Source organism: Physcomitrium patens, chromosome 14, assembly GCF_059467195.1.
Source record: "Physcomitrium patens ecotype Gransden chromosome 14, ASM5946719v1, whole genome shotgun sequence".
NCBI lineage: Eukaryota > Viridiplantae > Streptophyta > Bryopsida > Funariales > Funariaceae > Physcomitrium > Physcomitrium patens.
This window is the reverse complement of record NC_143423.1, coordinates 8,624,406-8,647,192: the sequence shown is the minus strand read 5'-3', so window position 1 is coordinate 8,647,192 and position 22,787 is coordinate 8,624,406. Positions and strand designations below refer to the sequence as shown.

The window sequence follows — 22,787 nt, the reverse complement described above, 5'->3', positions numbered from 1 at the left end:
ACAAGTTGGATTATTGTAGACTTCAACTATTTTCTATTTGTAAATAAGTCAATCTAGTTGCTTATCAATTATATCTACTAGGGTCTATAAAAATCCATTCCATATTTCAAGTGTTTCTTTCAGAGCCATATAAGAGTGAATATCTTGAGAAGATAAATACTATTGCCTTTTATAGAAGTTGATAATAATCAAGAATTTAAGATAAAAGAAGTCTTAGATTCAAGATAGCACCAACATAGGTTGAAATATCTTGTTCATTGGCGTGGATACAACATTAACAAATACACATAGAAGCCAACAAAAAATCTTATAAATGCAGCAGAAAAGGTCAAAGCCTTTCATATACGACATCAATCAAAATCAAGATAAAGGATATCAAACCTTTTTTATAAAAGAAACACAATTTGGAAAGTATTGCATTCTATTTTTTATCCTTGTTTGTAGTTTTTGTATAATTAAAGCGTTAAAGAGATGAAGAATCAAGAGCTAATAGATTCAATTCAAAAGCCATCATTTGCTAACTTATTGGATGAAACATTATAATTATCATAGCCTTCAAAATGACATAATAGAGATGAAGACCTTCAAAAATAACATGTTCTTTCTCAAATACATAGGAAGATACAATGCGTTTGGTATTACAACCTAGGAAGAGACTTTCAATCTTTGGTAATTTTAATAGATGTAGGCACAACTCCTGATGGTATTATAAATGTTTTGTTTGAAAGAAGTTACAAAGGTTTTTACAATGATCAAATAATAGGATGGTCTTTCAGCCTTAAAATGAGACATTACTAATAGTTGAGAGGACCTATCAACTACTTTCAAAGAGAACAAAGATTAGAGTATGAGGCAAATATAATTTGCCGCATCTTAGACTTCTTCAACATGTAATCACTGCTTGTCATAGAACTTATATTATATAAGTATAAATAAATAGAAATAAATAAAAATAGATTAATTTCATAATAACTTTTAAAGAAGCTTCTCACAAGCTTCTAAAATATTTTTTTGACTTTACATGTGTTTGTAGTTGATTAGTAGGTTAGAAACTTAGTCAACCAGCTAACCACATACCACATATATTAGTAGTTTACAAAATAAGATAATTAAGTGGCACCTATATAAAAAAATTTCTTTGTAAATTAAAATACATGTCATTCAAAGTTAACATGTTTTTGGAGGCCCTATAGAACATCGCCACATAGATCTTAGGTAGATAGTATATATAGAGGGAAGAATGAAGTATTCTTATTCTTGTTAATTCTTTTCTTGCTTATAGTCTAGTTTCAAGAATCTTTAGTTTTCTTGTTTTTTGACAAAAGCCATTCTAATTTTCTTTTTAATATACATACTCTTCTATTTTTATTTGGTTATATTTCTTTGAAAAAAAATCACTTGTTTATTTGCTTTTATCAAGTTCTTGTCCTTGATAATTTTTTTGAAAAGCTTCTTAAGAGCTTCATAGAACTGGTTTTGACTTTATACATGTTTGTAGTTGATTGATAGGTTAAGAACTTAATCAACAAATTAGTCATAAACTGCATGTATTGGTAGCTAATAAAACAAGCTAACTATGTGGCACACATATAAAAAAATTACCTTGGAAGTTAAGACATGTATCTCATAATTTGGACATGTTTCAAAGATCCTATAGAATGTTGCTATGTAGCTCTTAATTAGATAATATATATGGAGGCAAGAGTGAAGTCTTCTTCACTCTTGTCAAATCTTTTCTAGTCTTTATTCTTATTTCAAGATGTTTTAGTCTTTTTGTCTTTGGCAATAGCCACTCTAATTTAATAGTATACCATCTTTGAATGATTCTTCAATCTCTTCAAATAATTTAAGAATGTATTGATATTTTAATTATCCAAGATTTATGTCCTTAACAAGCTCTTAGTTAGGCAATTTATATAGAAGCAAGATTTTTTTTTTTTTTTTTTATTCTTAACAATGTCTTTCTTATCCTTAGCCTTATTTCAAAAAGTCTCTTGTTTTTTTGTCTTTAAAATAATAATTTTTATTTAATATTATACCATTTTTTAGTACATATTTATTTTTATTTATTTAAAATAAACAATAAATTTATTGACCTTTTGATTCTTTATGATTTATTTTTTTAATATTTTGATTAGAATTTTAATTATTTTTTCTTATTTTATTTTAGAAATAAGTAGGTTTTTTCTTTTCTTTTGTTGTATTTTAAAAGTTTTGAACTATTCACCTTTAAACTTGTATTTTTTTTAATATTTTTTTCTTACAAAGAATAAATTATCACTCTTTGTAGAAATTTTTATTTTATATTAGAAATTATGGATTACCTTCTTCTAATTTAACTTATAGATTTTTTCAAGTTGTATGTTATAAAGATGTATTCTATATCGAAATGTGTTCTAAATCATTGCCAAGTTTATCAAAGCATGTCTTTGTCAAGATTTGAATTTCAAAAGAATTACTAATTAAAAAATTAATTAAATTTCTCAAATATATTTTTCGAACATTTTTATCTTATATTGAAAGAATAAGATGTAGCTTTTATTCAACAACAAATAATTCTTTTGAAGCAAGAGCAATTTTATCTTTGAATAATAAAATCAATATTGACTATTGATTCAATTTTTTTTTTTTAAGTAAGTTACTTAAATATGTCATCAATTTTTTTATAATATTAAAAATCATTTATATAAATCTCATGATACTTCAAAGTTTAAGTTTAAGAACAATCTATTATTTTTCAAAAGACACTTTATATTTGAGAATGTAAAGTACAACTACATGCTTTTTAAACTTATCACAACTTTTTAATTTTAAGACATTTTAGTCACAACAAGCCTTTGGATTAAAATTTAGAGGGTTTTTATAGGATCTAATGTAAAAAGAAATTAATTTTTTTATAAAATCATATGATATTTATTTAAGATCCATAATTCCTCATCATTGATCTTATAGAGTGTCTTGGCCAATATATATACTGAAACAACTATAGTCCTTTATTTTTATGGATTTTATCAAGGATCTTTTAATTTTAAGTATTTATAATTCTATATTTGTCATTAAATATTGTTTCACTAAGATGATATATTTTATACCATATACAAAAAATATCATAGTTAAAAAAACTAACTATTTTTTTTAATAATATTTATTGCTATTATAAATTACTACAAATATTATATTAAATAGAAAAATTCAATTTGTATCAAGATTTAGAAGAACCATTTTCAATATATTGAAGGTGGATATAAAATTATTTTTGGTTTTCCATCCTCAAAAATATGGACAAATAAAACAAGTAAATTTTGTTTTGGAGCAATATTTGAGATGTATCATCAACTACTATTAAGATAATAGGATATTTTTTTCTATTAGTAGATTTTACTTGTAATAACATGGTACATTCTTCTACTTAATAAATATCTTTTTTTACTAATTATGATTATCATCTATAATTTGATAGTCTTACAATAGAAGATTTCATAAATTGTTTATTAGAGCTACATTCAACAATGAAGGTGCAAGTAAAGAAAGCTCAAACATACCAAAAGAATAATACATATGCCTATAGAAATGAATAACTTCAAATTCACATCGGTGACAAGATATCATTACTTTTATATAATTTTAACACCAACTATCTTTTCTGATTTGAACCATTTCTTATTTGTAAGTAGATCAATTCAATTGCATATTATTTATATGTAAAAAATCTATAAAGATCCATCATATGTTCTACATGTCTCTCTTTGAGCCATACAAGATAGTTGATATATCAAGAAGACAAATGCTATATTTTTTTTTTATTGAAGTAGATAATAATGAAGAGTTTGAGGTAGAAGTCTTAGATTTAAAGCAATGCCAAAATGGGTTGGAATATCTTGTATATTAGCATAGATATGATATTAATGAATACAAATGGAAAATAATAAAGAACCTTACAAATATAACAACAAATGTTGATACTTTTTATCAATGACATCCATCAAAACTAAAATAAAGAATCAAGATGTGAATATTGCCTCTTTTAGAACTTCTCCTTCAAAAAAAAAGATAATAACATAGTTATATATAATTATCTAAATAAGATTATTTGGTAGAATATAAATATAGATATATTTGATAATATCTTATAAAAAAAGCTTTTTAAAAGCTATATAGATGTAGATTTGATTTTATATGTACATATGGTTGATTTCTAGGTTAAAAATTTGGCTAATAAGTTGGCAATGCTTTGCCAACTTAGAGTATAAATAAGCCATGGGACAAACATGTAAAAAATTCGATTTGCAAGTTGGACATGTGTCAAAGGTCCTATAGAACATTATTACATAGCTTCTAGTTAGATTGATATTAGAAGACATGAATAAAGTCTTCATCATTCTTGTCAATATCTTTCATGTTCTTAACTTTATTTCAAGAAATTTTTAATTTATTTATCTTTGGCAATAGCCAATGTAACTTAATATTATACCATCTTTGAGTGATTGTCTATTATTTTTTAGTAACACAAGAATGTATTAATTCTTTGATTCTTTGTAATTTATGTCCTTAAAATTTGTCCATATTTACAAAAAATTCTAATATATGGTTACATGAGTGTCTTCAACTTTTTGACTTTTTTATTTTTAGATTTGATTTAACCACCATTTTTCTACTCTCTCTTTTCTTATTTTTTATATTTACTATTTTAATGGTATAAATAATTTTTTCTATAAGTTCTTAATTTAAAAGATATATCAACTTTGATATGAGCTTTAAGATTTTAAATTTTTTATGGAAGATTATTTTTAAAATTCCAAACATAATTTTGGTTTTATTTTTAGATTTTATATTCTAAATATTTTATTGAATTTTTTTAAAGCTTTATAGATTAATAGATATTGAGAGTTTGATCATTTTAAAATTTAAGTTGACTTTGCAAATAGATAGGATTTTGTAAGTTTTAATTAGACCTATCTTTTAATTTTAGGAATATAAAAATTTAATATTAAATTTAGAATATTTTAAAGATTATTTAATTTTTTAATATATAGACTTTGACTTGGTTTAGAGTTTAAGATTTAAGGTCAATTTTAGGATTTTAAAATTTAAGATTATATGGTTGTATCTAATTTTTTATCTTTTTTTTAAAAAAGTATATATTTTACTTAATCCTCTATTTTTTTGTGTACAATTCTAATAGTATAAATAACTTGATCTACAAGTTTTTAGTTTTTAAAAATAAGTAACTTTGATTTAGACTTTAAATATTTGATTTTTTTATAGAAAAAATTTTAAGAGTTTTTAAAACACTAATGGATGCATATCCAAGTGATCAATTCTAAATATGTCAATGAAGTTTTTTAAAAGTATATAGATATATATAAATTAAAAATTTGAAAATTTAGAAATTTTGATTAACTTTGTAAATAAGTAGAAATTTTGAAGTTTTGATTTGATCTAATGCTGGTCTTTAGAAGTCTAGAAATTTAGTAATAGACTTACAATGCTCTACAAGTTTTATTAATTTTTGGATATAGTACCTTTGACTTTGTATTTTTTTTTATTGGTTTTTTTTTCTTTTTTTTTCTTTTTTTGAAATTTTGAATTGGTATGCACTTTTAATTGTTATACTTTTGATTTTATGTCATGGACATAATCATGTAAGCTAGTAATTACATATACAAATAGGTAGAAATAAGTAAAAGTAGGTAAAAGTAAGTTAATTCTATAGTATTTAATATGGAAGCTTCCTAGAAGCTTTATAGATGCTGCTTTGACTTCATAGGTGTCTTTAATTGACTTTTTGGATTAGAAACGTGGTCAAGAAGTTGGCCATGTGCCACACATGTTATTAGCTTGAAGATCAAGCTAACTATGTGGCCCACACATAGAAAAACTTGTCTTGTAAGTCAAGGCATGTATTCTACAAAGTCAACACATATTGGAGGTCCTATAGAACATCGCCACATAGCCCCTAGTTAGATAGTATATATAGAGACAAGAGTGAAGGCTTCTTCACTCTCGTCAACTCCTTTCTTGCTTCCAGTCTAGTTTCAAGGGTCTCTAGTTTCTTTGTCTTTTGGCAATAGCTATTCCAGTTTCTCTTTCAATATACATACTTGTTTATTTATATTTTATTACCTTTCTTTGAGTGAAGGCTCACTTGTCTGAATTATTTTTTTGTCAAGTTCTTGTCCTTGATATTTTATTAGTGTATTTAAAATCTTCAATAAGTATATAGTTTAAAAGATATGATATTTTTGATATTAAAAAATAATTCTTCATATAATATATAAAAAAAATAAAATTAAAATGTATCAAGACTATTTTATATTATGATTATAAAGCAAGTAGCTTGTATTGGTATATGTATATTTTTTGGTTGCAAAATGTCACATTTACACTACTTTTTAAATATACTATACTTATAAATATCCTAAACTCATATAATCTATGTTCTAAGCCTATGCAATAGATTGTTAAGAGTCATTGAAATGATTGACTTGTAATTTTAGAACAAAAATTGCACTTACATTTCTTAAAAATAAATTTTTAAATAAATTAGTATAGAATTCATATGAATTTTTCCTAAGATTAAGCATAAAAGTTGTTTGCTTGTTGTATTGAGATCCATGGTTTAGGTATCATTTCAAGTTAAATTAACATGGACAAAGATTGTTATGCCACATTATTAAATGTTCCTTTCAAATATTTAGAATTAGAATTTTTATGTTGAAAAAGATATATTTAATAAATTTTTAATCAACTAATTTGGACATAATTTTATGCTCAAAGTCATACGCTATCTTTGGCCAATTGTAGTCCTAATAGTAAACTAAAGAAAAACTACAAATTGTATATATTACATGTTGTATTAGAAGGAAGAAAAAAATATGTATTAAAGTTTTTTTTAGCAAGCTTGAGTAAGGAGTAAAGAGATGCATAGTAAACATTTTAGAGCATTTAAAGGGATAAGTTTCTTTTTTTTATTGGACTCCTCAAAAGTTGTAGTTTTGTATAGAATAAACCACAATAATTAGAAGATTATGTATTCTAAGTTTGACAATGTAGAGAATATCAATGGATTTTGAAGATTATAAGAAAGGCTTTTTGAGTACTTTTGTTGAGTGAAATTCTTTATAACTTAAAGAATGGTATTGTTATGAACTTTAATATAAGAATAGCCAAGAAAAAAGCCATCAAATAGCAATTGGAGATTAAGCTTAGTTTTCCAAGAAAAGAATCAAATCAAGATGATCCATTTTGATATTTAATTTAATACAACACATTTGCCAATTGTGCAACCAATTTACTTTGTAGCACATCAACAATCAACTAAAAGCTTTAGCAATATTCACCACATTGTATAGAAATGAGGACTCCATTGAAAGGTCTTATTTTACTACATCAAGAATTTAACTTTGGAGGTTGTAATTTGCACAAAAGTTGCTACTAAGAAACTAGGGTTTCTAAAGATGTTAGATTGTTCCATAGAGCCAAGTTGTTCCATTGTTCAACTAGATGTTTTGTCACTTCTAATTATAGATGCCACTTTTTTAAATACATTTATTTCTTAATGAATCTAGTTAAGATTCTTAATGAATCTAGTTAAGATTCTTAATAATTTATCATTACTTATAAAACTATGAACCTTTAGTGTGATGTTTATGTTGTACCCTTGATAACTGAATGTTCCATACTTGTATTGGATGAAGTCTAATATGAAAAAAATAACTTGCCAGTTTGTGTGGTACCAATGCTTGGATATTCTTCAAAAAAAGTGGGATGCATAAACAACCATCAAGTTTAATTTCCGAAGACTGTATGAGCTCCACCCTTGACATGAAGGTGGGCTTTGCTGGAGATTCTCAAGACGAAAGACCCAAATCTGGTTTGTGAGGGGGACTTTTAACTTCTCTCGTTTCAAGGTGTCATCAACATTATGTTGTACGAGGACAATTGCGTACCTGACAGGACACAAGTATAAGTGCTATTGACGACCAATATATAACATCAATGGTACGATAACAGATCTATGTGATGCCAAAAAAAAGATAATTTCTTTAGAAGGATGGAGCAATCGTGCAGAAAGAAATTCCTTCATTAAAAAAATGTGATTTATACACATCATCATATATGTCTATGTGTGGTCGCACGCGCGTCACTAAAAATAATCAATGAAATATTCATGAGCGTGAGCAACCTTCAAATCCAACATGGCTAACATTTACACCTTCAACAAAATACTCATGTGGGAAGGTTTCCTAGAATTTCTTAATTCAGAAGTCGGCTGGATTTCCAATCAAGGGAAGCACCCAATTGCAACATTAGTGGATAGATAGGAGAGAATTCTTTATCTCCTCTAGCCTGGACCTTGGCCGCATACTCATCCAAAGTTGTCTTAATGCCCTTCCAGGCCTGCTCCTCACCTTGGGCATCCAACCACAATGAATACTGCTGAGGAGACAACTTCATGCGCTGCATTGGAGACTCCAAATCCACAGGTGCTCGAGTGTAAAGGTGGTGGAGTACAATTGTAGGGGGCAACTCATGCAACGAAGGACTGCTGGCAAAATCCGAAGTCTCAAGAAAGACTAGGGGTTTAAATGCACGAAAGGCACGATAGGGGGCACCCAGCTGCTCTACAGGAAACAAACTCTGACCAACCACCAGCTCCAGTTCTGCCATATCGCTTATAAGTTGCAACTTTCCAGATTCTGAAAGAGGCCTGACCATGGCTGCATGTCTAACCCAAAACAAAAGGACACGAGAGGCCAACTTCCTTGCTAGACCGGTTGATATAGATTCCCCAGACACTGATGTGATAGCTAAGGTAGGCCCTGCCAATAACTTGGAGAGAAACTCACTCCGAAAGTGCATAATTGATTTCTGCACATCTTCCATATACTTCGAACAACCATTGCCCATGCCAGCATCCATGTCCTCTGATGCAAAACTTTGCTCATGGATTTGTAATATGCAATTCTCCAGTCTCTCCATCATTGCTTTGAAAAGAGTGGTTATGCAATCCGATGCAACCCCATACAAAGAACCAAGAGATGGTGAAAGAACCTCAATTGCTGCACTAGGGAGGCCGACTAACATAGCTGTAACTCTGGCATGCACATCCTGTAGTTGAAGAGACAACGTGATATTTTTTAACTGCTGAGGAGTTAGAGAACCCACGACTTGCCGTGATTCTGGACCTGTAGCAGTCTGAAATTCACAAAAGCCCACGAGTCAGTGATATTAATAGGTACCGGAGTAGAAATCTTAGAATAAGACATGAACATGCCACAACTAGAGCTAAAACATTATTCACCGAAATGTCTCCGCTATTGATGCGTTTATTTCAGGAGAATGGGATGATAACCACACGCAATTAAAATTGTCATCTCGTAGGAATAAAAAGATGAGTCGTTTCGTGCACAGACCACCAATGACCAGATTTACTTTCACGTTTCCATCTGAATATGGACTCTACAAGGAGACAAAAAATTGTATACAGGTTTGAGGACAGTATAACCTGGTATTCGGCTTTTTCAGCAAGGAGCCGAAGAATTTCTCCAATTTCTTGCAAAACCAAAAACGTGAGCTTCACATCAGACTTCACAATATCGAGCTCCTCTTGGATGCGAGACACCAATCTGAAAACTTGTTCTTGAGACGGAATACTTCCTCGGACAGCAGATGGAAACATGCTGTTCACAAGCTCAGAAAGACGACCGAGGGACTTCCCCAAATAAGCCGTCTGGAAAGGTTCCAAAGCTGCTACGAGCTGATCTCTAGCTTCAGGCTTAATGGCGGGAGGCACCCCCTTCACATTTGTATCCCTAAATAGTCTTTCCAGTAAGCCATCCACCATACCGAGAAGCTTAGGGTAACCTACAACAAATGGGTCTTTAACAAAGCTTGATGCAGTGAAGGCAGATTTCATTTGGGTAGCAAATGATTTCACCACTGTTTCCCAAACCCGCTCTGCCAACATCGGATCACCAGGCTGCATGACCACGCACAAATACTTTCAGTTCAAGGTAGCATGGTAGGGAATCTAACTTAAATATAAGAAAATACTTCTCGACAGTTATCCCTGTTCATTTTCTATTGCAGATTAATGCAGGACTGTAGCGTGTTCGATATCAAGTATCCTCCAAAACAGATCCCTACTCTCCCAGGTTCATGCCAAGAAAATTTTCAAATAAATCCTCTTTCCATCACTGCTTCTCGGTTTATCAACTCTGACCATGGCTCTCGCACAATTTCGCACCGATTCTCCCTTTTCCTCCTAACTTCTAGCTAATTTACTCTTTGTCTTCTTGTGACAGCACCTCTCACCTATGGAGAATTGCAAATGAGAACTACAGATAAACAGAGTTAAATCGAGTTTTGCCTCAAGCAAGGACTCGGACGCAAAGAGAATCACTGTCGGAATAATGCATGATTCGTACCCCGAAATGCCATAACTCAATCGTAACAAAAAATCCAATTTTAAACTGTTCTGAAAATTACGGGTGTAGCAAACACGCTATGATCCTGCTTGAATTCTTCATGCGAAGATATGAAAGAAAAAGATAAGTCCCCTTTAAACAACTCGACTAACTAAAGCGCTAAAATGCCCAAATGCTGTTGGTAACATTGCCACGCATAGGACCAGAAACCTCTTGCCTGCATAACTTCGTCCAAGAACACAACGTGAGAAATAGGATCTCTTTTTTTCGCCAGCACTCGCTGCAAATGCCAAACTTCCACCACAACCCCATGTAGCTGGTCCATACAAGTTCCCATCTTCTGCCACAAACTCTCTCTTGATCTTGGATTACCAGCACCTTGAGAGGTATTAGTCCGTTGCATGCTTCCAGAGCCGAGAGAACTCCCGACGCTTGATGAAATAGGTTTCATAGCTAACGCAGCACTCACACTTTTGACAGTCAATCCCTTATACTTCCCGATCAAATTCTCAACCGTTGGCTTGAGCTCGCCCATGTTATACAGCACCTGCAAAAAGCTACCCACTTCCGCTTGGTTGAGCGCCTCCATTCCCTTCTCTAAACCCTTCAATGCTTCGTTTTTGATCTGAGTTCCAACCTCTAAAACCCACGGAATCTCATCATCCACTACCTCCACGCCGGCAAGATCGGTCTCCTTTCGTAGGGTTTCTATCTCATTGTAAAGCTGAGCACCCTTGGCCAGGTCCGCAGTAGCGCTACCCGATTCCATCAACTCATGTAGCCGTTTCACCAGCTTCAAAACCCTGATCACCGTTCTCAGAAGCTCCACTGTGTCGTGCAGGGACGCCAATTGCCTGGACTTGGTCTTGATGTGCTTGTAAGGCTCCGCAATTTCTGCCCTCACTCTCTGGGTGGAGGCTTGCAAGCCTTCCACGCCAGCCCTGACAACAGTAAGCACACTCTCTGTTTCCTTCAAACTCGACAGCTGCTCCAGCAGCTCATCGTGCCGTAAGAAGACCTCGCTCCTCAGCTGCCTCTCCAACAGCTCAATTCCCTCTCGCAACTTCTCAGAGGACGCAGCGGCAGATCCACTGCTCAACGCCTCACTCGCAAATTGCGTGACATTAAAGTCGTCCACGAGAAACTTCGAGAAGATCTTGTCGTTCTTGAACTCCTCAATCGCAGCCCGGGATGCTGCCTCTGCGGCCGCTGCATCGGCAGCATTCTCGGACAAACTCTCTCGATCGAACCGCGACAAAGACGAAGACCTATGCGACGCTAGTACTTGCAACCGCGGGGATCCGGAGCTCGTGCGACTAAACGCACTGCTCATTCTCTGCACGCGCGGAGACGCCATCTCCACTCCTCACGCACCTCCTCCTCGCCACAAATGTAGATCAAGTCCTCCGCAGTTCCACAAAACTTGACCCCCTCCCCATGCTCACCGCCTCCCCGATGCCTTCCCTCCCCCGACCCTGTGCTGATTCCCTCTGCCTCCGCCTCCGCCTCTGCTCTATCTCCATACACTCCCTGGTCGCTACCTTGCAACAGCAGCAGCAGCAATCCCTTCTCGCTCCCGACACCGCGCTAGACCTGCCCCTGTGGCTCCCTCTCCTCGAGGAAGAGCATTCCTGGACGACGAGGACGAGGACGAACACGAAGACGATGAAAAAGAAGGAGAAAAATGAACAGAAAACCCTAAAATAGCCAAAGCACTCGTTCAGACGTGTCCGTTCACATAATTGTGTGTACATTTACATTCCCTTTAGACATAACATTCACACACATGGTGCACACATGTACTGGGATAGGATACTGTTTATGATTCTCTTTCCTAATCGTCATCTACATACAGGGTATTGCTAAGGGTGATGGTAAGGGTATTTCTAAGGGTGATGGTAAGGGTATTTCTAAGGGTGATGGTAAGGGTATTTCTAAGGGCAAGGGTATTTCTAAGGGTGATGGTAAGGGTATTTCTAAGGGTGATGGTAAGGGGTGATGGTAAGGGTATTTCTAAGGGTGATGGTAAGGGTATTTCTAAGGGTGATGGTAAGGGTATTTCTAAGGGCAAGGGTATTTCTAAGGGTGATGGTAAGGGTATTTCTAAGGGTGATGGTAAGGGGTGATGGTAAGGGTATTTCTAAGGGTGATGGTAAGGGGTGATGGTAAGGGTATTTCTAAGGGTGATGGTAAGGGTATTTCTAAGGGCAAGGGTATTTCTAAGGGTGATGGTAAGGGTATTTCTAAGGGTGATGGTAAGGGAAGGGTATTTCTAAGGGTGATGGTAAGGGTATTTCTAAGGGTGATGGTAAGGGTATTTCTAAGGGTGATGGTAAGGGTATTTCTAAGGGTGATGGTAAGGGTATTTCTAAGGGTGATGGTAAGGATATTTCTAAGGGCAAGGGTATTTCTAAGGGTGATGGTAAGGGTATTTCTAAGGGTGATGGTAAGGGAAGGGTATTTCTAAGGGTGATGGTAAGGGTATTTCTAAGGGTGATGGTAAGGGTATTTCTAAGGGTGATGGTAAGGGTATTTCTAAGGGTGATGGTAAGGGAAGGGTATTTCTAAGGGTGATGGTAAGGGTATTTCTAAGGGTGATGGTAAGGGTATTTCTAAGGGTGATGGTAAGGATATTTCTAAGGGTGATGGTAAGGGTATTTCTAAGGGTGATGGTAAGGGTATTTCTAAGGGTGATGGTAAGGGAAGGGTATTTCTAAGGGTGATGGTAAGGGTATTTCTAAGGGTGATGGTAAGGGTATTTCTAAGGGTGATGGTAAGGGTATTTCTAAGGGTGATGGTAAGGATATTTCTAAGGGCAAGGGTATTTCTAAGGGTGATGGTAAGGGTATTTCTAAGGGTGATGGTAAGGGAAGGGTATTTCTAAGGGTGATGGTAAGGGTATTTCTAAGGGTGATGGTAAGGGTATTTCTAAGGGTGATGGTAAGGGTATTTCTAAGGGTGATGGTAAGGGAAGGGTATTTCTAAGGGTGATGGTAAGGGTATTTCTAAGGGTGATGGTAAGGGTATTTCTAAGGGTGATGGTAAGGATATTTCTAAGGGTGATGGTAAGGGTATTTCTAAGGGTGATGGTAAGGGTATTTCTAAGGGTGATGGTAAGGGAAGGGTATTTCTAAGGGTGATGGTAAGGGTATTTCTAAGGGTGATGGTAAGGGTATTTCTAAGGGTGATGGTAAGGGTATTTCTAAGGGTGATGGTAAGGATATTTCTAAGGGCAAGGGTATTTCTAAGGGTGATGGTAAGGGTATTTCTAAGGGTGATGGTAAGGGAAGGGTATTTCTAAGGGTGATGGTAAGGGTATTTCTAAGGGTGATGGTAAGGGTATTTCTAAGGGTGATGGTAAGGGTATTTCTAAGGGTGATGGTAAGGGAAGGGTATTTCTAAGGGTGATGGTAAGGGTATTTCTAAGGGTGATGGTAAGGGTATTTCTAAGGGTGATGGTAAGGATATTTCTAAGGGTGATGGTAAGGGTATTTCTAAGGGTGATGGTAAGGGTATTTCTAAGGGTGATGGTAAGGGAAGGGTATTTCTAAGGGTGATGGTAAGGGTATTTCTAAGGGTGATGGTAAGGGTATTTCTAAGGGTGATGGTAAGGATATTTCTAAGGGTGATGGTAAGGGTATTTCTAAGGGTGATGGTAAGGGTATTTCTAAGGGTGATGGTAAGGGTATTTCTAAGGGTGATGGTAAGGGTATTTCTAAGGGTATCGCTGATGTCGCCACAGTTTTTTTATTTGCTTTTTGTCATCACAATCTACCATCCACCACATGTTATCACAGTTTTTGTTTACTGCCACCACAACATGCCACTTATTCTTTTGAATTTGTTTTTTTGCAAAACATGTTATACTTTCATAGTTTTAAAAGCTTTACATTAATAAACAAATGATTTTGTTTATTGTTTGAATATGCTTTGTGAGTTTCATAAGTTTGCATGGCTTGAACCTTCAGAAGGCACCTCTGTGAAAAATGCATTTCCTTGAGTACCACACCATGATCTTTGTAAGTAAAACCTTTCATGCACATTTTAAATACATTAATAGAAATTATATTTTTATGTTGTATATCTATTCTATACTGTTGATTTACATATACATGCAAACTACCTCACCAATCATAAATGACACTATTTTCTTAGCCCATTAAAAACCAGAAATCAGATCACTAATTTTTTTAATACAAAACAAACACAAAACATGACTGTAATAAATAAAAGAAAAAGAAAAAGAAAATGCCATTGAAAATAATTATCAGAGAAATATATTTATAAAATCATTTATTTCACAAAACACATTTTTTAGTAATACATCTTTTCTACCAATAATAATAATATATTGCATTCAAATTGCACAACTAAAATGGTTAACTTAATTAGTGTATCCTATTGATTTTTGTAAAATTAATCAACAACCACAGTTAGATTATCAGTAGTGTTATAAAATATCTTATCAAACATGTTACTGTAGTGCTAGTAATGACTTCTAAACGCTACAAAAATTTGAAGCGAATTCATTTTACAACAAACCCTTTTGAACGATGGGTCATATGGATGAAAATAATCCCTTGGGAGATAAACGAATGATTTTCGAGACTCACCACCCACATACGGTCCGAAGTACTGGGGACGAATGAATACGAATAAAATATAGTACGAATGTATGAGGAGGAGAGATACGAAATACGGGGAGGGAGAGGATAGTGTATAGAGTGGGAGGGGGGAGCAGAAGGAAGGGAGGGGAGCTATGGCGTTGCACCATCGCTGGGCCTGCTCGTGGCCATGGCTCGCCACGCCCGGTGGTGGTGGTGGTGACGACGCCGCCTCACCTGTGCGTCCGCGCCGACAACGCCCTCCGCGAATTGATCTTCGTAAGCTTCTGGACCGTGTGGCGGTTGTTCATCCCGACTCTTCTTCTGCAGGTATATTTTTCTCCTTCCCAGGGTTTAAGCATGGTGGCATATGAATGTTATATCTGAATTGAGCTGCTATTCTGTGAATTTAGTTGAATGATTCTGTTGCGATTGGAGGGTATTGATTCGCGAGTTATTCCCTTGTCGCTTATTGACGGTTCCTGCATAGTAGGAGGTTCAAGTTGACGTCGATAAGGAATTTTACTGCGTTTCGCTGTGTTACATTCACGTCAGCTGCAACACTTTTTGGCGGCGTTGTGTTATCCTTGACTGCTGTGTTACTGAAATTGTCGTCGGCAGCTAAGGATTGTTCGGGAATGGTTTTTGTAGGATTACAAGATTTTTTTGATGGAATGTATGAGAAGTTTGTTCTGGATAATGAGGATTCTTGCAACCGCAAATTGCCGCTGCTGGGCAAGCCATTTTAGCAGTGCTTAGTAAAACAGTAGCTGTGATGGCGGTTGTATTATTTCTCATAATTATTCCCGGTTTGAAATGTATCACTGAGATTTCTGGACGACCCTTCTGGTCACTCCTATTTTTTATTTCGTGGATGAGTGGTTAAGAATTATGTAATTTGAACTCGCCATCAGGCTGTTGGTAGCTAGGGCTTATCCATCTTTGTCTTTGTGATGGGTAGTCTGCATTGGCACTCGCAATCCCGCGTTTCTTCGCTGTTTTCAACTAAAAAGAAAGTAAAAAAAGAGGAGGATTGAAAAGTGGAGTGAATGTTTACAGAAGTGATTTAGACTGGGATATTGTGTGGGCAGCACAGGATAATGCGAAGGTATGGTTGCCATCTCCTCCTCCTGTGGAGAAACCACGAGCAGTACATAACGCAGCCTCCCTTGCATATCTAGGCGACTCAATATATGAGGTTTGTTGACCAGACTTGCCTCCGGATTTTTTGTCTCTTGCCATTGAACATGTTGTAAATAATTCGTATTTAACGCTAACAAGCAAGGGCAGAAAAGCAAGATCGAATCCTATCAGGTCAGAGAAAGTATCAATCTTATCATTGCGTACCTTCTTTCGTGCGACTTATCACCTTTTACGTGGCTTTGGGCAGGTTTATGTGCGACGTCACTTTTTGACACCCCCTCAGAAAGTAGATGTTTATAACAAGCGAGTTATGGATTTGGTCTGCTGTGAAGCACAGGTTGAGGTTATCCTTGTATAATCTATTAGATGAAGCAGATAAACTCTCTGGTATATTGTGTGGTGGACTATATGCATATTGAGCTCTTGTGAGGTTGCAAGCGTCAAAGCATCAAGTGAGGGGAAACCAGAGATTCATTCATATACCCTGGATTAACCAGTTTGCATACAATCGTTTGTCATCGTCGAGTCTTTGCTCATTTTGAGGTAGTAGAATGATCCAAAAGTAATAGATGGGGTAACATTGTAATTCGAGTAAGTTTCTTGTGTTATTTGTTTGATATGGTAGGATGCCATGCTTCAGCAGTTACTCAAGGGAGATTTTCTCACTGACGAAGAAAGGTCAGCTACTGTTTTCATCTGACCTCTGAGTTTTCCCACATCAACACCAAGTGTCTTCTGCATGCATTAATGTGAAGATTTTACCCATCTTCCAAGTCTAATATTCCTACACTCATTATCATCAATGGACATCTGACGACGGAGTCATGTGCAGGGACGTAGTAAGATGGGGGAAGAACATAGAAACTGGTCAAAGGCGAGCAAGTAGGCGGGCAGGTAGTAAAGCGTATAGCAGTGCATCGGCTTTAGAAACTCTAGTAAGTTGACTACCATCGTTCATCTTCTACTTCTAAAATCGTGAGCTAGGAAATGTGTCTGGATTCTCCATGGTGTGCGAATCTTGAAAGTCGAGATGATAAGATTTTGAATCACCTAGTGCTCGAGAAAATGTTTCCAACTGGTTGTCAACAACGCTCATCAAACATTCGTTTGTTTCAGTTTGTTAATGTCTCTATAATTGTACTTTTTTGTGCTTCTTCAACAATGATAATATATGCTTACCTCTTCTTTATAATGACCAAAGCCCTAAGTTTCGAACACCGTTATGCAGATTGGTTACTTATATTTGACGGACCATCCGCGATTGGAGGAACTCATGACAAAAGTCGGTTTTAACGTCGACAGCAACTTCTCACATATTGGTTTTGGATTTCAGACAGCTGACAAGAGCAGCAGTTCTTAGTCGTTGTGCGTATCAGAAAATTTTAGTTGTTACGCGTACCGGCAGCATTGCAAGGTTTTCCTGTTGGAATGTTCCGACACATGTAGTCTATTTGTGTGAGAGATGTATCTAGAATAAATTCATTAAAAGGTTGCAAAAAACCGTTACTCTTTGATCATGTTCTCGTGTACTGTCAAATATGTGCGTTTCATCTCATCCTTCTACTGCGAGAACCTGTTTCTGCTCATTGGTTATAATTAAATATTTCTAAACTAAGGCTTTTTTGAATGTGCCATCTCCGCATGCTTGAAGTATCCCCCAAGTGAACGTGAGGCCATCCTTTCAAGGATTGGTAACTTGGTTTGAAACTTCCCACTGTAGCTTACACACCCGACTTGGCGGGTCCAGAAAATATCTTGCTTTGTGAAAGTAGGGTTCCACCTACAAAAGTAAAAACTTTCCACAGTGGTATCTAGCACTGGAAGAGGATAGGTGCAATGTAACATCACTCATACGCTTCGTTAGGCCAGTTGGGCTGCTCCTAGACCTAGATCTCATTGACAAAATGTTGAAATTGGCCATGTGTAAGTTTGTAAATCTTGCTTCAGAAGCGTTGTGCATATCACTCAAAAGCCGACAATTATAATCAATCGCTTGAATCAGTTCGCGGCCCGTCTCAAGCTCGTCGGAAATCGCGAGTTCGCAATGTATCAGCAACATCAGTTGTCTTCACATTCTGAAGCGCTGGTTGATCAATTTGAGGAGGGAATAACGTCAATAAGCCGATGTGCTCTGGAAGATTTGTTGTGCACATGTGCGCGTAGCCCGAGGAATGCAGTAGAGCCTCATGCGCTTTGCAATTGAATTACAGTACCACAATACGGGCGGCAAGCATACTCAATCTGACACACAATTCGATGTGAAGGTTCGTTACGCTTGTTTCTTTTTACTTCATTGGCCTTTTGGCATTGTTTCCGTGTGGATATCATCTACGTACATCTGTCTATCGTTTTTGAAGGGGTGAAGTGATTAAATCATAACAGTAATAGAACGTAGGCTCACAAACAAGCGATGAAACACTTTAGTGCGTTCCTTTTGGGCTTCATTTGTGCGCTCTCTTTAAAAGGTACGATTTTGGCTCATTGTAGGTTACCAATCTCGGATGTTACAGTTGCATTAGCTTGCATAGCCTTGTAGTATTTGTTTCAGGGCTGTGATTTAGGGTTAAGTAGCTGATACTAAGATGGAGCTTCAAAGTGAGGATGGGAGCCTCGTCGAGCTGGCTGAGGGCGTAGAGAAAGAACTTGGTAGAGGTCCGGGGTTCGCTCCTCATGATCGAACGGTTTCTCGTCGCCAAGTCCGCCTGAAAGTGCAACCAACTGCGGCCTCTGAGGACCGATTTCATTTCAATGTTTTAATTGATGTGATTGGCCCAAACCCAATTTGCATAATCCACTCCAATGATGGAAGTAAATCGACAGACGAAGTGGAAATCGCGAAATCGGGGACACAGACCTTGTTGCGAACTGGGGATAGATTCTCTCTTTCCATTCAAGAACCGGTTTTCTACACGTTGCAAGAGCCAGGTGCAAGAGTCACCCTTGGCTCACATGTTTCTGGTGACACAAGACCCCAAAGAATTGAGAATATTAACGGTAGAAAAATAGCAGGGCACAAAGAAAGTGATGCAAATGACCAATGTGATGGAGGAGTAAGAGTGGAAGAGGCTGATCATCTCAAAGCTGACAGTAGAAGAGTAGGAATCACGACAGATGCTGATGAAGAGGAAGGCATTGCTGAGGCTGTAGCAAGGTGGCAACGGAGGAAGCAAGAGCTCATGGAAATAGATCAGAGGAGGTCGACCCAGGCGGGAACAGTCCTCAAGGAAGATAAAGATAGGATCGGGGAGCAAGCGATAGTGGAAGAAAAACTAACCAAAGATATTTCCCAACTGGAGCCTGTTCACAGCAAAACTTTGTCTCGTGATCCACTTGAAACTAATGAGCCTGAACTGTTCGATAGAGGAAGGCCAAGTGAAGACGACACAGACCTAGCCAAGAGTAAGCGATCCTTGAAATGAGGGAAATTCTTTTTCGGGTCTGAATTCAACATTTATTCATATTATTTTGCATACAAGTTAGTTATCTGCTGACTTAACTGCTGCTTTGAATGGAACGGCTAGAATTTGGATTTGTCGTTGAAGGCTGCGAGTTTGAACGTTATGGGAAGATGGCGCATGATACCAGCAATTGGGTATGGCAAATAGGGAGACGTCAAGTGAATTACAGTGATGATGACGAAGACGGATATGGAGGTGATCAAGATTACAAGCAGCACAGATTGATTACCACAGGTCTATTACCCGACCTTTTTGTACCTGCAAAATAATTTCATCCTTTAACTGCAAGTTTGTCATTGCGAAAGGTCATGGTTTGAGATCGATCGACGAAGGACTCATATTATGCTAAGTTTTGCCATTTGTTTTCGCCGTTGTGTTTGGACTTTGAATACTGCGAATGTGATCACGGCGCACAAGTATTCAAGATCTTTTGGTTTTGGTCTGACGACGTTCATTTGATTAGGATCTGAGTCAAAGCAGAAAGCCAAACCTGGAAACGACGATGACGAAGAAGATGATGACTGGCGAGGGGATGATGAAGGAGAAATTAAGCTGCTTTCGTCTGGCGAAAAAGTTGTGTCACGAAAGAGAGGTGTGCAGACTCGATTGCGTGACGTTGCTACTACGTCAGAAGCTAGATCAGATTCAAAAAAGAAAAGAAAGGTATCGAGTAAAACCCTAGCGGCCGCTTCAACGTCGTCTCAAAAGGATTTTAAGCGAAAACCAAGAGCATCTGAAGAGGAGGATGATGAGGAAGATGGTGATAAGGACCTAGACGATTTTGTTGTTGAAGATGCTGACGACGAAGATGAGGTGATAATCAACGCTCAACCTTTGTAACTTTCTGTTTGACCGATTACAGAGAATTCCTCAAAAAATTTAACCGCCTTTTTAAGCGGTAAGACGGTTGAGATGATTCCACCATTAGAGCTTCAGATCCTGAATGTTTCTATAGCTTGGAAGTTTTCATTTAGAAACACAGTTGAGCTATTTCTTTGTTTCAATGAATGATGATAGTCTTCTGAATAGGATTTTTGCCAAGAGAGTTAAAGGAAGATGACCTGATATTTACTTTCACGGTTGAGATTCTCCAATGTCTAATTGCACATTTTACTTAGATAATGCAGGTTGAAGACGATGAGGACGAGTGGACAGACGAAGACGAAGACGAAGATGGGGAGATCGAAGAACTCGATGATCTTGATGAAGTTAAAAGCGGACCTGTAAAGAACAAGTCCAATCAAGTCAGTGTTAAACCAATGTGTAAATATGGAAGCAAATGCTTTAGGTATGTTAGAACCTAACTATTTGTACTTTTCTTTCTCCGTATGAATTGATATCAATCATGCTTCTTGGGGAAGTATTTCAAGCCTCCATTAGACGTCATGATTTTTAGCAATCCACGTTTCGGTGCTGTACGTTTTTCTTATTCCTATCCAGAACGACTTTTCTGTTACCGAAGAACATTTAGCGGTGGAATCGGACGATATTCTACTTAGATCTTCGAACTAGTTGAATACCAAAAGAGGCTAACATGGTCAGCATTTATTTACATTGAAAGAAAAGTTTAATTTTGTTCCCTCATCTGAATGGGAGGTGCCATGTAACATTTAATTGCTGTAGATTCAAATTTTCAGCTTCTACACCGTACACAGCTGAGATGCGTCCTGTACTGGAAACGCGCAGAGAGTTCTGCTAACGAGTTGGTTGACGTCGATTGAGGGTTAAAATTTTGAATGGACTGCTTCGCATTTCTCGTTGTCTTTGAAAATCTTTTTTCTTGCCTAAACGTCACGTATGTTATTTTCTGCTGCAGGAAGAACAAGGATCACTTGGATCAGTTCCGACATTGACAACTTATGTTCTTTTCGTCGACTAATTGGGCACTGGAATTTCATAAGCATGCACTGAATTCGATTCGCTTGGATTCTTTAGGTCATGCATTTGTAACCCATTCCAGTTCCTTTGTTTAAATAGCTGACCACTTGCAGTTTAGAGACATCATGAAAGATTTCGGGTATGATTTAGAATACTGCAATGTTTAAATCGCTCTTGAAGGGGTTATCGAAATCTTTTGTGACTGCAAGATTGTCCTTGTCGAGGGTTCCTCTTTTTCCATTATTATCCCACCAGGTTGGCGTCTTGGTTCTACCTCAGAATCGATCCCAAACCTGAGAATCTTGTTAGTATCTTAATTAGAGGTCTTCTCCACCAAACTTGACTCTATTTATGTGAGAAATACCTCTGACAAGTACGAATGCATGCTTACCACTGTAGTATGCCATCTGAAATGGAATTCCCAGCCCTTGCAGCGCTTCCTGGATGGCCTTGAATGGTGGGGACTATTATTTTGCCAACCTAGAGAGGCTCATCAATCGCAGGCTCCTTGAAACGATTTTTGCACTCCTGCTCGAAGAAGTTTTCCACTTGCTAGTCCAAAGTTTTGAAAGGACAGCTGAACTTATACTGAAGTCAGTTGATCAAGCTCTTTTTATCGGTTCCCAGTTGGCGTGGGCTGGATTCGCAACCTATTCCTGATATTTCCTCCTATCTCTTCAAGACCTTGTTGTTTGCTCTTGCTTTCACCTAATCCTTGAAGGGTCATTTGTGCTGTGGTTGTCCCCTTTTTATGCCCTGATTAGAAGCAGTGTTTAATTCTCTGTACATGCTCTAATGGACGTTACTGAATGAGGTTACTTATAATGAAGATTGTCCTCCCTAACTGAAGGGCAAGTTTAGTGCATTCGGTTCTCAGATCCATGGTTTGTTTGTTTCATTCTTGAACTGAGCAACCCAAAATCTCGTGATGCTTTGACTGATTAGGAAATGTAACTAAAACCACCAAGACTTTAAATTTGGTTTACAATTCGGCAGCTTCATTTCATTAATAGGCTCTTCATAGAAAATGTGACATCAAAATGAGAAAATAGAGAAAATTGCAGTTATTCCAATAACTTTAAAAATAAGAAATAAGAAATAAGAAATAAAATAATAATAATAAATTGGTGGTCTGCCATGTTGTCTCTCTTGCCTCAAATGTAATGTTGTATTCAAACTTGTAAATTAGAATAAATTTCTTAAATTTTTTTCTAACTTTTTTAAAATTTGAATTAACAGTTTAATCATTTAATTCAGATAATTGTAAACAACTT

General features: G+C 36.2%; 3 protein-coding genes across 7 annotated transcripts; 2 read left to right on the top strand and 1 right to left on the bottom strand.

Annotated features, from left to right (window-relative positions):
- Positions 1-8,065: 8,065 nt before the first annotated feature.
- On the bottom strand, positions 8,066-12,064 carry LOC112291577 (conserved oligomeric Golgi complex subunit 5). The gene is made up of 3 exons (XM_024539176.3): positions 10,648-12,064; positions 9,509-9,982; positions 8,066-9,198 (listed from the first exon to the last, which is right to left on the bottom strand). Exons 1-3 carry the CDS (start codon positions 11,785-11,787, stop codon positions 8,257-8,259), a joined length of 2,556 nt encoding a protein of 851 aa, XP_024394944.1. The 5' UTR covers positions 11,788-12,064; the 3' UTR covers positions 8,066-8,256.
- Positions 12,065-15,188: 3,124 nt separating this feature from the next.
- Positions 15,189-17,694, top strand: LOC112291279 (uncharacterized). Of its 2 annotated transcripts, none has more exons than XM_024538455.3 (6): positions 15,189-15,364; positions 16,126-16,232; positions 16,425-16,514; positions 16,821-16,855; positions 17,010-17,112; positions 17,406-17,694. In XM_024538455.3, the coding sequence occupies exons 1-6, from the start codon at positions 15,190-15,192 to the stop codon at positions 17,535-17,537; spliced, it is 642 nt and encodes a 213-aa protein (XP_024394223.1). In that variant the 5' UTR covers position 15,189; the 3' UTR covers positions 17,538-17,694. The 2 variants fall into 2 exon arrangements, with proteins under 2 accessions (XP_024394223.1, XP_024394222.1); XM_024538454.3 differs by having other exon boundaries at positions 16,803-16,855.
- Positions 17,695-18,033: 339 nt separating this feature from the next.
- On the top strand, positions 18,034-21,721 carry LOC112291277 (uncharacterized). 4 transcript variants are annotated; one of them, XM_024538451.3, is made up of 6 exons: positions 18,035-18,441; positions 18,665-19,576; positions 19,699-19,869; positions 20,099-20,448; positions 20,754-20,923; positions 21,452-21,721. In XM_024538451.3, the coding sequence occupies exons 2-6, from the start codon at positions 18,760-18,762 to the stop codon at positions 21,486-21,488; spliced, it is 1,545 nt and encodes a 514-aa protein (XP_024394219.1). In that variant the 5' UTR covers positions 18,035-18,441; positions 18,665-18,759; the 3' UTR covers positions 21,489-21,721. The 4 variants fall into 4 exon arrangements, with proteins under 4 accessions (XP_024394220.1, XP_024394219.1, XP_090111928.1 ...); XM_090255802.1 differs by having other exon boundaries at positions 18,075-18,441; positions 20,763-20,923; XM_024538452.3 differs by having other exon boundaries at positions 18,034-19,576; positions 20,763-20,923.
- The last annotated feature ends 1,066 nt before the right edge of the window (positions 21,722-22,787 follow it).